Source organism: Miniopterus natalensis, chromosome 17 (genome assembly GCF_054644295.1).
Source record: "Miniopterus natalensis isolate mMinNat1 chromosome 17, mMinNat1.hap1, whole genome shotgun sequence".
Classification (NCBI taxonomy): domain Eukaryota; kingdom Metazoa; phylum Chordata; class Mammalia; order Chiroptera; family Miniopteridae; genus Miniopterus; species Miniopterus natalensis.
This window is the reverse complement of record NC_142097.1, coordinates 1,102,513-1,118,673: the sequence shown is the minus strand read 5'-3', so window position 1 is coordinate 1,118,673 and position 16,161 is coordinate 1,102,513. Positions and strand designations below refer to the sequence as shown.

The following is a 16,161-nucleotide window of genomic DNA, read 5'->3' as shown; positions in this document are numbered from 1 at the left end:
TTGGTTGCCTCCTACACCTGCCCTAACTGGGCCGGGGATAAAACCTGCAACCCAGGCACATGCCCTTGACTGGGAATCAAACCTGTGACCCATTGGTGCCTGGGCTTACACTCTAACCACGGAGCCACACCAGCCAGGGCAAGGATGAATCTTGAAGTAATTATGGTGAATGAAATAAACCAGATTTATGTGTGTGTGTATAGTATGATTCCATTAATATAAAATTATAGGAAATTCAAACTAATCTGTAGTGACTAAAGCCTGTCAGTAGTTGCCAGGGAATTGGGAGACACAGGGAGCAGATAGATTACAAAAGGAGGCAAGGGGACATTTGCTGGTGATAGATATATGCATTATTATATCTATATAATAGAGGAGATGGTTTCACAGGTGTATATATAAGTCAAAATGTCTCAAATTTTTAAAAAATTCATCAAAGTTTTATCATACTTTAAATGTGTGAAATTTTTTGTATGACAATAATACCTCAAAGTTTAAAAATTTAAAATCAAAACTTTTATCCAAGAAACTGAAAGAAATAAAACAAATGAAATGGAGACAATATTCAGATTGCTACATTGTGAAATCCAACTTTTTCTGAATCAACAATCAGTCCATTCCATGAACTTTCCAGTAACATAAGCCAATAAATTCCCTTTTTAAATTAAACCAATTTAAATTGTGTTTTCTGTCACTTTCAATTCTGAGTCATGAGCAGTACATTTCTGACCTCTCGATGATTGTGATGAAGCCTAGAATGGAAGTAGGGTGTGGGTGCAAAGAATTAAAGCCATTAAATACTTTTTTGGAATTTTAAGAGTAAAAGTGGAAGAAAAGGAGAGTAAATCCTCCAGAAAATCGGTGGGAAGGTTCTTGACTGGCCTTCCACCTCTGTATAATTCATGGCTTGTTTTGATGAGCTTGAGCTGTTAACATATAAAGGACACTGATATCAGCTGTATAGGATCTCTGTGAAGTTGCCATGTGCTGTCACGAAAGGTAGCTTAGACTGAGATTCTGGCAGAGTAAGTCATCGTCCAATCTCTGTCACTAGTGTGCTGTGTGACTTTGGGCAAGGTACAGCTCCTCTCTGGCCTTCATTGACTCCTCAGTAATATAAAAGGGTTGACAAAATGGTCTCAGACAAATTGTCCTTCATTGTGTCCCTGTTCCCAACAAACAGATTCTGCATGTGGCTATGGGTAGAAGCTGGGAGCTGCCAGGAGAAAGATCACGAATTTGAAAATATGAAGTGCTTTGAAGCCAGTCATTTAGATCACTGTATTGTAGAAAATAAAGAAGTGTTGGGAATCAGATTACAAGACTGCAGGGCATGTTTTTTGTCTGGGTTTTTTTTCTCACCCTCTCACCCCTCACGATCTGTAGTTCCCAGTTGCTACTGTACCACTGACTGAAATGGAATGTTTTCCCATCTGCACATTTCCCATATGCCCAATGTTCTGCCAGTAACTAGTGGTGTGCCTTTGGCCAAACCCCTAAAATCTCTCTGAGCACCAGTTTCCTCTTATGAACAATGGGAAAATTGTATCAAATAAGGATAGGCTAGGTGATGCTGCAGTAACCACCAGCCCCCCAAATCTTAGTAGCTTAACAAAGTTTGTTTCTCACTTACTGTGGGAGTCATCCTCTAAAATGACTCCATGTAAGCTTTGCCTCCTGGGAGTCATGCTTTTTAAAAATGCCTAGTCTTGAGTCTAGGTTACAAAAAGACTCTGAATTTAGTATGCTTCTCTCCTCTTCCCTCTTATTCCTCTCTCTCTACCCCCTCCCCCATCTCTCTTTCTCCACAGCATGGCAGGAATCCACCTGCCATGCTGTGGAGAGGCCCAGGTGGCAAGGCACTGAGGTAGATCCCAGCCAACAGCCACCAGCAACTGAGGTTCAACAGCTGGAATCCTTCCAACAACTATCTGAATGAGTTTAGAAGCTGAGAGTCAAGCCTTCAGATGAGATCACATTTGTAACAGTGGTGAATTATAACCCACCTCACCATTCTTTGGACATTGTTTCTGTAAATGCTGACTCTGACTAATATGCAGCTTCTAGATAAACAACATGTTTGTATCAGAATCCTAGGAACTAACTTCAGAAGATACAGACTCTGCCCTTCAGTGATCCCAGTTCCAGGAGATTTGCTGACCTTCAAATGTAGAACCAGGATGACAAAGACCAGGATGATGCACATCAGACCATCACTTGACCAGTTTTGAGGTCCATAGTGGAATGGACTGTGCTGGCTGCATGGAGAGAATTTCTCAACCCCCTGCCCTTGATTTCTTTGTTCTGCTGTCCCTCTCCCTCCTTATAAAAACTTCTGAGATGTTGAGATGGGCTTTGTGACAAGAGTCCCCCATCTCAGGTGACCGGTACTTGAATAAACCTCTTTCCTTTCACCAGCATCTGTATCATGAGTTTGGTTTTTGTGGTGGCAGGCAGTCAAACTTGGGTTCCCGTTACACATTCTTGAACTAAAACCAGCCCTATCCATCATTGAGACACTGAATCCAGTCTTACCAGAAGCAATCCTGCCTCCCGACCTTTTACCCCCAAAATATGAGCTAACACATTCCCTTTACTCTTTAAGTGTTTATTGAATTAACATGGTGTTTTCTCTTTCTTGTAGTTGCAAGTATCTTGATATAGCACTTTAATGGCACTGTCCCCACAACAATCCCTCAACAATCTCTCACACCTTGAGGCTTGTGAGAGATCTTAAGGCAAAGGCATCCAGCTAAGTCATGACAAAATTCCTGATCCATAGAAACTGTGAGATAGTAAATGTTTCCGAAATACTAAAGGCTAAGCCTTTAAGTTTTGGGATCATTTGTTATATAACTATGTGTCTAATGTGAATTGAGACGAGGGGCTTGATCCCTCCTACTCAGGGACCTAGGCTGCTGGAGGCTCCATCTCAACACCTGTCTCCATGATGACCCTGACAGGGGAGGCATTGCGTACTGGCACTTAACACTCCCACTCAAAAGTGACACATGCCACCACTACCTGTTTTTGAGCAGCCAAATGAAGTCACATAGTTATATTCACTTTTAAAGGGTATGGAAGGAATAGAGCTGAAATAATTATCGACAGTTACTGTGAGTATAACTTCCACAATAAAATCTGTCTTGAGGGATTGTTGTGGGGACAATGCCATTAAAGTGCTATATCAAGATACTTGCAACTACAAGAAAGAGAAAACACCATGTTAATTCAATAAACACTTAAAGAGTAAAGGGAATGTGTTAGCTCATATTTTGGGGGTAAAAGGTCGGGAGGCAGGATTGCTTCTGGTAAGACTGGATTCAGTGTCTCAATGATGGATAGGGCTGGCTTATTTCTGCCTCTCTTTTCTGTATTATGAGATACTAGCTTTATCCTAAGCCTTCCTCCCTTCAAGGTGGCTGCCAGAAACCCTTAGGGATGAAGCTTCCTTGTTCACCCAGCAGGGAAGAAAGTTCCTAGAAGTCCTGAGCTTGATAGCAGGGGGGCATGCAACAGGATAGAATCACAGTTGTTTAATAGCTGCTCATTATAAAGAAGAGGTTTTCTTACAGACCCTGGGAAACTGGACAATGTGTTGCAAGAAGAGTAGGCACTGGAGGTAAAGCAGCCCTAGAGCCCAGATGAGCCTGTCACTCAAAAGAAAATACATTTTAAGCACAGATCAAGGACAGTACCTAACCTGAAGGAGACAGCACTCTGGGCTAATCTTTTCCAGAGCTAACCTTTGCAAGGACAAGGACAAGGCAGAACCTGGGAGCTCATTAACTTTAGATTTTCCCACCCACTACCCTATATAGGAGCTTATTGGAAATGAAATGTCAGAGTATCTTTTCAGGTGTTACACCTGCCCCTTTCTCAGATTTCTGGCTATCTGGTTAATAAACGCACAACAAAGATTCAACTGCATCTCTACTTATTTGACTCCAGTAATGGCAGGCAGCTGGACCCTTTGGTCCAGTTTCAAGCGTACCTTTGATTGGATCAACCTAAGTCATATACTTAAGGTCGCCTGAGTGGGTGGTGATGGAATGTGGATGAGGGTGGTTTCCCTCAGTCCACTTGCTCAGGTCTCCAAGTCATGTTCCCTGGCACCACATGGATCCCCAAAAGGAAGATGGAGTGTGTGGGAAGCGTTTATACCAGTTTCTGACACTGTTTTTTCTCTTCAAAATCATCTAATATTCTTTTCTTTCAAGTCTCTGCACTTGGTGAAGATATTTCAGTGATGAATCTAAGAAAACTAATTGATCTGAAAATGCTTTGCGAATGGAAAAAGCTGGACAAATGTAGGAGACCATTACTGTTGTTACAAACGGTACTCAACTGAGACACACCAGAATCCTCCTTACTTCCTATATTCTAGCCAAACTGGCATTTTTCTCTTTTCCAGAAACACACCAAACTTGTTTGGGTCTTAGATCTTTGCATATCATCCATGTTCCTCCTTCTCTGAAAGTCTCTGCCCCCAGGCCTATCTGGCTCCTGCTTCCTGACCTTCCTAAACCTCCTCACAATGTTTTATCTTCTTTACAGCAGGTATTACTGTCTGAAATTATTTTGTTGATTTGCTTGCTTATTGTCTTACTCAGCAAACCAGAACTTCATGCCAGAAAGGACTTTGTCTTGTTCACAAATACATCCCCAGCACCTGGCACAGGGCTTGAAACGTATTAGACACAAAGTAAATGGGTGTTTAAGGGCCGGGGGTGGGGGTGGGGGAGGTGGGGGTAGAGGGGTCAATGGGGGGGAAAAGAGGACATCTGTAATACTTTCAACAATAAAATTAAATTTTAAAAAAGTAAAGAATGTAAGAACAGATGATTAAATGTAGCATCTCCACCTACTGCTGTGCTTTGTCCTAAGTAACTGCCAGATTTTAAATGACTAGCTTTAAAAAAAATACAAGTTAGAATATATTCAAGGTTATCCTTGTAACCATACATCTTTCAGTTATTTCATTCTTGAGAGGAAGAGCAGGGTGGAATGAAGCTTAGCTGTTTTGAAATAAGTGTAATTTTTTTTTTGAGAATTGACTAGACTGTAACGTGTATGTGATTGTGTGTGTGTGTTAGTGTGTGTGTACACATTCCTGACAAAAGGAGCTTCATGTGAAAAGGTACAGAGATAAAACCATAAAGTTTTTCTTATTCATGGCTACATATTCATCCCCTAGAATAACACTTAGCCTTCACATATTTATTAAACGAATATATCAATGACTTAATTACACCCGTGGTGACCAATAGCTGCCACTACTTTTGTTTCTTTTTTAAAAAAACATCTTTACTGTTGAAAGTATTATAGATGTCCCCTTTTTTCCCCCCATTGACCCCCTCCACCCCACATCCGCCCCACCCCCAGGCCTTCTACATACCATTGCCTGTGTCCATAAGTTATGTTTATATGCATATAAGTTCTTAGGTTAATCTCTTCCCACCCACCCCCACCTTCCCTCTGAGATCCTTCAGTCTGTTCCATGCTAGTATGTCTCTGGATCTATTTTGTTCATCAGTTTATTTTGTTCATTAGATTCCACATATGAGTGAGATCATGTGACATCTGTCTTTCTCTGACTGGCTTAGTTCACTTAGCATAATACTCTCCAGGTCCATCCATGCTGTCCCAAAGGGTAAGCGATCTTTCATTTTTACAGCTGCATAGTATGTACAGTTCATAGTATTCCATATGAATGTAATTTGTGTCCTGGCTCCTCTATACCACAATCCAGGCTTTCTCAAACTTTAGTGTGCATCAGAAGTAGTGCAGGGCTTGTTAGATTCAGATTGCAGGGCACCACCCTCAGAGTTTCTGATGCAGTTAGTCTAGAGTGGAGTCCAAGAACTTGCATTTTAAGTAGCTCCCAAATGATGCTGATGCTGGTTGGGGAAACCACACTTTGAGAACAGCTGCCATAATCTAAATAGGCAACAAATTTTAAAGTATCAGTAGTAGCTGTGGCTATTTTAAATTATTGTAGGTTTTACTTCTCTGCAACATATTTGGCTTTCATTAAAATCCAGGCAAGTACATGGAAATGTGCCCTATAAGTCAAGATATCTGTCTTGTATGTTATACAAGAACTCAAAAACTGAGAACCGAATGTTCACATAGAGCATTCAGGGGCAGTTTCATCTTAGAGTACAAGTGTTAAAGTCATTCATCTAAACATGTTCAGCCCTGACCAGTGTGGCTCAGTTGGTTTAACACTGTCCCATACACCAAAAGGTCGCTGGTTCAATGATCAGTTAGGGCACATGCCCGAAGTGAGGGCTCTATCCCCAGTTGGGGACTTGCAGAAGGCAGCAGATCGATGCTTTTGTCTCACACCGATGTTTCTCTCTCTCCCTTTCCCATCCTCTCTCTCTAAAAAATCAATAAAAACATTAAAAAAATTAAACATGTTCAAAATTCACCAATTTATTTCCATTTCTACTTTCAAGGTACAAGTATTACCATTATATTTCATGTTGACTACTGCAGTAGTTTCCTAAACGGTTCTCTAAAGTAATCCATGGGTAGCCAGACAACCTTTCCGAAGTGCAAATCCAATCACCCCACTTGCTCACATAAAGCTCTCAATGGTTCCTGATCTTCTCAGGGTAAGTCCAGTATCTTTGGCACAGATTACTTGATCCCGACCCTGCTTGATGTGGACCTTGCAGCTCCACCTCGTACCACTCCCCTCTGACCACCTTCTTTCATTTCAGTTCCTCAATCTCAGACAGCAGGCTCCCTCCCAACACAGGGTCTTAGCACATGCTGTCTTCTCACATAGTATAACTTCTCCCTCCCTTATCTTATTAACTCCTACTCTTCCTTTAGAGCTGAATTTTGTGGACAAAAAGGGGCCACATGCTCACTTGACTAACTCAGGGGAGGCCTTGCAAACTCAGAGACCCAAAGTAACCACAAAGGATGGTATGAATTGAGGACTTTTTAACTAAAAGCAGTTTATGGTGGGTAGTCATGTCCTAGGCTAGAATCTTCCCTGACAAAAGTCAATCTTTACTTTCACTGGGCCCGTCTCTTGTCTTTTGCATCTATGATAACATATCTTTGGAGTGTCAAGATAATTTTTCTTTTTCTGGACCCCCTCAAAGCACATGCACTGCTCTGCGGAGACCACAAGTCCCTTCATTGTTGTTAATTTTTTACTGTTAACTATCCTGCACCCACCTACATAAAAGAGGTATGCATCTATCATTTTACTTTTTATGCAATACCAGAGGTTTCCCTGCTTTGCTTTCTCCTGCCTCCCTAATCTATCACCAAAAGGATTTCATATAACCCACATTTGTCTCCTCTTTTGATTGTAATGTATAAAATAAGGCGCAAAACTGACATTCTCTGGAGTCTTACCTCAATCTGTTGAAATTTTGCTTCCCAGAAATTCTCCACAGTGTGGTTCAAAAAATTCTTCGCAGATTTGAACGTTTCTTATGTTGATAGTTTGTGTCATTTCTTTAAGAACGCCTTCCCTCTTGTTCCCAGGTTAGGTTGGTTTCCTCTACTGCATGACCTTATAGAACCTGTTTCACTCCTTCAGAGCACTATACCCTTTTTTCTAGGGTCTCTCTTTGTTCATTATCTGTAAGGGAAAACGACCATGACTATTTTCACTCAGCAGTGTATCACTAGTGCCTAGCACAGCATATCGTAGATGCTCAATAAATCTCAGTATCTGTTGGATAACATTTTTAAATTTGTGTTTATCTACTCAGTCCCCACACCAAATCTTGTGTGTGGATTCTGAGAAAGAAGATACATACTAAGAAGGGCTCCAGTGGCTAACTGCCCTAAAATTTAAAAACAGCCCAGCAGCCATTTCTATACAAGGGCCACTCTCACAAACCACACTTCAGGGAGAAGCCTTCCCCAAGCTGCCTGCATACACTGTTCCTGCCCGCGGAGCCTGCCCTTATAAAGGAGTTCCTGAAATCCTATTTCAACCAATAGGACTGAAACTTTCTTACCCAATCAGAGCTGCATGGCTATATTCCCCCCCCCCCATCAGTTTCTTCACCAACCAATCAGGGCTGCTACATTCTGACCAATCAGGACAGTGCCTTTTAGACCAATCAAACTGTGACGATTTGGAGTCCTCATTTGCATGAGGATGAGTCAATCAGGGATAAGGGGTGTGGACCTCTTTCTCTACAAGTAAACTCCGCAGTGACTCAGAGTGTCCTTTCCCTTTCCACCAGGACTGGGTGCTGTATTTGTGTTTTCCTTTTTTCCTGAAGGCTGAGGGCTGTGTTTCTTTGGCTGGAGCAGGACAGAACCGAACAGTCAACTGCAGGGCAGAGCAGAGCTGTCTGTATGGAGAGGTGCCTGGCTCCAGGCTGTTTTCACAGCCATGCTGTTACAATTTGTTGGGGGCAGAAATAATTATCATGCTCTGATAACCATGATTTTTAGCTATAATTATAAGAAATATTAATCACACTGTGTTAACCATGATTGTTGTGTTCTAATTAAAGAAAGCACTTTCTAACCTGGCTAGTTGTACACCCCAGGACATGGGAGTTGACCTTGGAGTCGGGTCCAGGTCCATTCTCCTTTTATCATGGAAAGATAGCAACCTAGTTCTTGAAACAGTGGCGTTCTGGAGGGGTCCACCCTTTGGAAACCCCCAACCCACAGCCCCTCCACCAGAGGTGGAGGTGCCCCAATCTTTTGCAACCCTCAGCCCGCATTTCCTGTAACCTGTAATCATTATGCCCATTCTTATATCTTTTTACCCATTTCCCCAGGTAATCTTTGTGCTTCTGCCCAATATAAGTAGCTGATTGATGGGGGGGTGAGGGGGGCAAGGCAGAGCAGGTTTTATGTGGATGGATCCTGCTGTGCTCCCATACTGCCGGCATTTTGGAATAAATGAATCATATATGATTCAACCTTGTCTCTGCTTAACTGGCTGAGGTAGCGACAGGCAGCCCAGACCCATTGTGTCTGGTTTCAAATTGAGCTGTTTGCACTGAATAAAGTTTCTTTCTTAACTGCACCCCAAGTTGGGGATTCCTTTGGCCTTGAATTGATACCATCAATCTTCAGTTGATGTGTGTTGGGCCCTAAAATGGTCCAGAGGTAAGACAGATGCTTGATCTTAAGGAACTCCGTGCAGGTTAAAAGCAATGGATATGGTATGGATTATGAAGACAAATTTCTGCAACATGTAAGTGGCCCTATGGGGAGCAAAGTGCTTTAGGAGTTAAGTGGAGGAAAGACATCAATTCCACATGGGGGAATCAACTCATTCAACATGTATCTTGAATGAAGTCATGGTCCTGAAAGTGTTTTAGGTGGTTGAGGTCATTGTAAGACTTTTACAGGTGGGGGAAACTAGACAGATGGTCAGATAACTTGCACAAAGTCACATAGCTACTAATCGGTAGGAAAGGGCTGTGAACACAGGCTGCTGGCGCGGCTCCCCTGCCACGGTCCCGCCTCACAGGAAGCGGCGTTAGGCCGGCCTTGAATGACGCGGCCAGGAATCACGATTAGTTTCTTCCTTTGCCCATCCGCCCCATTAAACGGAGGGATCTCACCTGTAAACAAAAGAAGAGAGGAGGAAAAACAAGCTAACTTCCGGCTACGCCGAGCAGCGGGACCGTTTCCAAGGAAACGGCCACTGGTTCCGGGTAGGTGAGATCTCGCGGCGCTAGATTGACCTGCGGAAGTGACGTGTCTCTCGAGAACTTCCGGCGCACCGCGGCCGCCGTTTCCCGCGCGAGCTGGCTCTGGCGCTCGGGTCGCCCGGGGGGGAAACATGGCCTCTGCCCTGGAGCAGTTCGTGAACAGTGTCCGACAGCTCTCGGCTCAAGGTGAGGCGCTGGGCCGGCCTGCGGGCCGCGGGGACGGACCTGCATCCCCAGCCGCCGGTGGTCCCCGGGGCGGGCTCGCGGGTGCGGCGCTTCGGCCAGGCCGGGCTCCGGAAGACAGTGTGAGCAGCCCCCTCGCGCGCTCGGGCTCCGTGGCTCCCTCCCGCCGCGCCGTGCGCTCGGCCGCCGGCCCCTCCGGACCTGGGGCCTGCAGGACCCGCCTGCTCCCCTCCCGTACCCCCCGAGCCGGCCCCCTCCACCCGGGCGCCTAGCTTGACATTTTGGGGGCGGTGACTTCCGTTGGACGCCTCCGCGAGCGCCCGTTGGTGCCTCCGGCCTCCGTCGCCAGCGGTGATTGGCGCGCTGGCCCGCCTGTCCTGAGGCCGCTGGGCCGCGGGCGCCGGCGAGCGGCTCCGGGAGCCGGGGCTCCGAGGCTCACCTTGGCCGGGCCTCGTGCCGCCGCCGCCCGCCCGCGCGCCCTCGGGACGCCTCGGCGCCTATTTTAGTCCTGCGGAATGTCGAAGGAGCTGTCGCTCGTCGGACTCCATTTCTGGGGGTAGAATTGTGACCCTTCTTACTTTGCCCTTCATTTTCATACTGTTTGCTTCATTCATCTGAGCACTTGATAGAGCCCTGGACTCTGAATTAAAGTAATTAACTGCTGGCTGCGGAGGCCCCTTTACCCATCCTGTTTCTTCATCTGTAAAATAAAAATAAGTCCGTACTTCATGTAGTCGTTAGGATTGAATGGGAGAGCCATGTAAAAGCCCTCGGAACAGTGCCTGTCATATGGGGTGCAGTAAGTACGGTCACTAATGGTTAACGCCATTAATTGTAAAGTTCCTAGGAGCTGCGTGACCTTGGGCAGGTCACCTTTAGTCTCCAGTCTCTTATCTCCATTTATCTCTCTACCTCGCTGTTGTAAGGCTTCACTGAACCTCGTATGGGGACATGCAAAGTGAAGTACTTCTGTCTTCTCTTATTTTTGATAGAAATTAGGTTCACAGGTCAGGCATAGACTTTCAGTGTGTAGGAATGAAGAAACCACCACTTATTCATTTATGACACGGACACTTGGTTTCTATTTTCTGGGATGTAGTGTGCTTAGAAGATTTAAGTTGGAATCCTGTCTCAGTCATTTCATGTGCAAGCCACTTAATTTCCCTGGGCCAATTTTATCATTTACAAAATGTAAGGGCTGTTGAGCATCCAGAGGGATTGCAAAGCTCTGCATGCATGGTCTGTGCAGGACACCACTTTAGGAACAGCCTCCGGGGCAGAGGTAAATGTGATACTTTTATTGCCCTTGGCTTCTGTACCTCACATTCACAGCATAGTAAATGTTTACAAGTGTCTGTTTTTTCTGCTCTTGTTCAGATTTCTTAACATGGAGCTTAAGTAAAGGGATAGAGGGAATTTCACCAGCCACATCTCTAGTTGGGCTCATTTCATATGTGCCCCTGACACTTAAACTTACTTTTGACTCTCCCCTTGGCCCTGCAATAGTTGACTCTTTTTTTTTTAATATATCTTTATTGATTTTAGAGAGAGGAAAGGAGAGGGGGAGAGAGAGATAGAAACATCAATGATGAGAGAGTCATTGATCTAGCCCGCAACCTGGGCATGTGCCCTGACCGGGAATTGAACCCCAATTGCCTGGATCCCAGGTTTACACTCAACCACTGAGCCACGCCCGGCAGGGCTGCAATAGTTGACTCTTATGATTTCATAATGACCCAGCTGTTAAGTCTCAGCTCAACATTGATTATTTAATTGGGAGGAAAAATAATGGCCTGAAATGCTTATTTCTGCGTGTTTCAAATCATTATAAATGTATTTAAAGCAGTGGGTTTAAAGGGGGGGGCTGATTATTTAACTGGAAGATGCTATTTCGTACCTACCAGTGAGATCTTTAATAAAATGATAGTGAGGCGATATTTCCCAGTTCAGCTTGTATTATTGTCTTGAAAAATGATACCTGATAGATCCTGGATGTTTTAAATTCGTGTTTTGTAGTGCATGAGATAGTAATGGGGTGTTTCCTTTATTTTTGGTAAAAGATCAAATTTAAAAGTTTTATAGTGTAGAAGCCCCAGAAGTAAAATTATCAAAGTTCCTAGTTACAGTCGCTTGGATTTTAAGCATTATATTACTTAAATGTTTTTTTTAATAGGGAAAAAAAAATCAGCCAGCCACCAAATAAAAATAGCTGGTATGGGTAGCTTGAAATTCAAAATGTAAGAGGACTATTGAAGGAGGAAGTTTAAGAGGTTGATTTCCCCCTACCCCGACCAGAAAGACAGCTAGTGGGATTTGAGAGTACAGAGTGTGACCGTAGTGTGTCTGTTATTAGAATAACCTATTAAAATTGGCAAGTCTACTTCAAAGTACCAGTTCAGGCCTAATTAGATTCTGTACTTTCATTGTTATAACATCGTGGTATAAGGGGAAGAAAAATGGATCTTGGAGAGTCAACAAGCTGCTTGTTTATTGAATCACTGCGTAAGCACTGCATTGTGAAGATGGAGAAAGGGACTCTCCCCTGAGTTTATGTTGAATTACCTAATCACCACACCCCAGGTGATGGAAAGAGGACGCAGAGAGGGCAGCAGCTACCCAGCCAAGTTAGCCATGGGGAGGGAGGGAGGTGAGGATCCAGTGAAGAGCAGGGATGAGTCAGGTAGGGGAGGATGTGGGAGAGAAGAGGGAAGGGGAGCAGCCAGCGTGGAGAGCAACAGGCGTGGGCGCAGCAAGGTGAGAGAGTACAGAATGCTGACTGAATCTGAGCTTGGCATGACCAAAGACAAGGTACGTGAGGGGAAGTCGCAGGACGTGAGGCTGGGGAGGCACAGGGGCCATTACTGGGCTGAGGCATTTGGACTTCTTAAAGCCAGTGGAATAATTTGATTGAATTTTTCATTTTAGAAAGATCACACAGGTACCAGTGTGGAATATGGGTTGGAGGAAAGAGTGGACATTGAGAAGATTTATGATGTAGTTTAGATAAGAAGTCATAAGGATATGAATTAAGGCAGGGGAGAGTGAAAGGAATGGAGCTAAGAGACAGGAAGTAAAATGAAATAATCTTTGGTGACATTTTGGATACAGAGGAGCTGAAAGGGGTGGTGATAGTATGTGTACATTTCTGGCTTGGGGGACCAGAAAAGGGAATGGAAGAAAAAGAGAAATTTTCAGGGGCCAGAGGGATGTGGGAGGTCTAGTTCTGAGACCAGGGACAGGGTCATTTCATTTCTCTGGCCCTTCTTGGTCCTCATCTGAAATGGAGATGCAAGAAATCATCTTTAGGTATTTCTTGCTCTGAGGTATGAAATCTGGTTATACTCCCTTTAGTGTGGTTAATACTATAACCGAATGACATAGTGTTATTCCTGTTTTCCAGGGCAGATGACTCAGCTTTGTGAACTGATCAACAAGAGTGGGGAACTCCTTGCAAAGAACTTATCCCATCTGGACACTGTGCTTGGGGCTCTGGATGTACAAGAGCACTCCTTGGGCGTCCTTGCTGTTTTGTAAGGGACAGCTTTCACAGTTTTGTGCTTTCTAGAACTGAAGACTATGCACTTTCTGACTTTATTGTTTTAGTGTAAGCCATGTAAACAACATTGAGCTCTTCTGCACAACTAGTCATGTCGTAGTAGTTACGTTTTACTCATCCCAGCTAATCATTGCTTATTATATCTTGTTCAGTTCATCATTTTTTTAACTCTTACTATTTATATTTATACAAATTTTGAAATTTATTTTAAAAAACGGATGGCCATCTCAGTTGTGGGCACTAGAGTTTGCATTTATCTCAATACTTTTACTTAGGTAGCCCATCAGATTGTCCACATTCTCTAATTTGGAAATAAAATGGGGAAGAGTGATGAGGGACATGGCAGGGTATAGTGAGTGCAGTTATCAGTGCTCAGGAGCAGCATTGCTTTGGATTCTTTTCAAACAAGGTTAAGCTGTTTGAGACCAATTTAAATAGTCCTTATTTCAGTTGGGTGCCTTGTAACTCTGGGTACCTGACAGCAGAATTATTTTTCTCTTGATGTTCTAGTATTAAAGTTGGGATGTTATGGTTTTCATAAAAGTTGAACTATAAATAGACTGAGAAGACCTAAAAGCAAAAGTCTGGCTTTACTTGTTCTTGGATTCCTGAGACAAAGGTAGGGGTCAAGAATAGAGTTTAGAGAAGAAACTGCGTCAGAATGGAAGGGTCTAGAGCTTTGCTAAGTTAAAGATTCAGTTCCTCAGTTGCACTAGCCACATTTCAAGTACTCAGTAGCTACATGCAGCTACTGTGGTAACTACTGTGTTGGACAGGGCAGATATAGGACATTTCTACCACTGCAGAAAGTTCTGTTGGATAGTGCAGGCTGGTAAAAGTTTCTACTGTCTGTGTTTGCTGATTAAAAGAACAGATAGAATGTATGTTTTGTTTTGTTTTTTCATTCCCCCCCCCCCGTCCTTTTTAGCATGCATGTTTTAGGCACACATAAATTTACATGTGGGCAAAAGTACACAAAACACAGTTTATTCTTGTATTTTTATTTATTGATTAGTTATCGTATTATTATTAACCTACTTTTGCCCACCCCTGTATGTATCAGGTGAGATATAATATTCATAAAAGCATTTTCAAGCTCTAAGGTGTTTTACCATTATATAGAAGTAAAAGAAAACCTAGAAACAACCCCGACCTTTTATCTTAGTACCCTGGATTTGAATTATGTTCTTCCATTATGAGGTATGGGACCCTAAGCTTTATGTTTTTATTTATAAGATGGAAATTACAATGCCTTACTAACTTACTGTGAGGCCCCGATGAAATTGATTCAGACACACTTGGTAATTGGGAAGTGCAGTGACAGGTGACATTAAGTCAAATAATACCGTACACATGGATGGAAGCACAAATTGAAAGATTTTGGAGAAATTGTGAGTAGGCAAAAATATCCATTTCATTTTTCTTGAAGTTAATTTCAACAGTTCTTTTTTTTTTTTTTTAATTAAAAAGAAGACCTTGAATTTTACTTGTAAGCAGTGCCTGAGTGGTGGTAGCTTATATGATTTCTTCCCCAAACCTATCTTTGACCCCCCTCTCAGAGTGTTTATCGTGGGCAATTGAAAGGCACCATCTACCAAGTGACTCAGGATGGATCATCTGAGTCCTCCCTCTTCCCAGCACCTCCAATGCTTCCTGTCCTGTTCATCATTTTTTTTTCCCAGACGGACCATAGCATTGCCCGATCCTGGCCAGCAGCATTTTTAACTTGAATCACTGCCTCAGCCCTCTACAGTCCATAGCTCTAGGTCCTTGTCCCGTTCAGCCTCACCTTCAGGGCAGGAAAAGCAACAGCTGGCTTTTAAATCAAGTAAATAGTCCTGACCACATTGGAGCTCAAAAGAAAAATATTTTTTAAAACTTTTGGTTAAAAGTTTACATTGAGTTCCTTCACAAGTATTAGGATCACCTGATATTTGGCCTCATTTAATGGAATTTCCCTTTTGGAAAGCTGTTCTTTTTAAAACATACTTTTCTTCTTTTTGTTATCTATGTTGTGTCTTGATTATGCAAAAACATCAGGCCAGGAGAATCTCATAGACTTGGTTTCTTAATTTTTAAAAATATGGTGACTCATTCACAGAGCAGTGGAGGTAGGGTGGACTTCTGACCTCAGTTGCTTCTACATTTTCAACCTGTGAAATATCAAAATAAATTGATTTTTTTCTCTATTCCAGATTTGTGAAGTTTTCTATGCCCAGTGTTCCTGACTTCGAAACATTGTTCTCACAGGTTCAGCTTTTTATCAGTACTTGTAATGGAGAGCACATTCGATATGCAACAGACACGTGTAAGCTAAACATCGTGCTATTTTCCATTGAATGTATTTTGCCTGTCTAGTCATTTATACTTTTAATATTTTGTTATTTTATCTAGTTGCTGGGCTTTGCCATCAGCTAACAAATGCCCTTATGGAAAGAAAACAGGTAAGCAATGTTATGCAAGTGCTTGTAGTTTTGTTGTAGTATATATCTAACTTAGACAATGAACTAGTTTGTTAAGGTTCCAAGTTAGTACTGCGAGTCCCAGTTCTTAGATATACGTGGTCGCTTCAGAGTACTCAGAGCATTGGCTGTGAGCCAACCAGTCCCTCCCTCAGGTGCTGATTCTGAGTGCAGGGGAAGGAGGGCCTCAGAGCTGCGGCTGGTGGCGGTGGTTTTGGAACTACCATGCTAGTGTCCTTTACGTTGTAGTATGCTGGGTGTTGTATGTTAAACTTTAAAACTTTTAAGTACAACATAA

At 43.1% G+C, this 16,161-nt stretch overlaps 1 protein-coding gene across 1 annotated transcript in view; it reads left to right on the top strand.

Annotated features, from left to right (window-relative positions):
* The first annotated feature begins 9,740 nt into the window (after nucleotides 1-9,740).
* Nucleotides 9,741-16,161, top strand: part of COPS3 (COP9 signalosome subunit 3) — a 28,433-nt gene continuing 22,012 nt past the window's right edge. Inside the window, exons 1-4 of the mRNA XM_016215624.2 lie at nucleotides 9,741-9,848; nucleotides 13,246-13,375; nucleotides 15,597-15,709; nucleotides 15,796-15,845. Coding sequence (XP_016071110.1) covers nucleotides 9,794-9,848; nucleotides 13,246-13,375; nucleotides 15,597-15,709; nucleotides 15,796-15,845 — 348 coding nt within the window. The 5' untranslated portion in view covers nucleotides 9,741-9,793. The remainder of the gene's footprint in view (nucleotides 9,849-13,245; nucleotides 13,376-15,596; nucleotides 15,710-15,795; nucleotides 15,846-16,161) is intronic.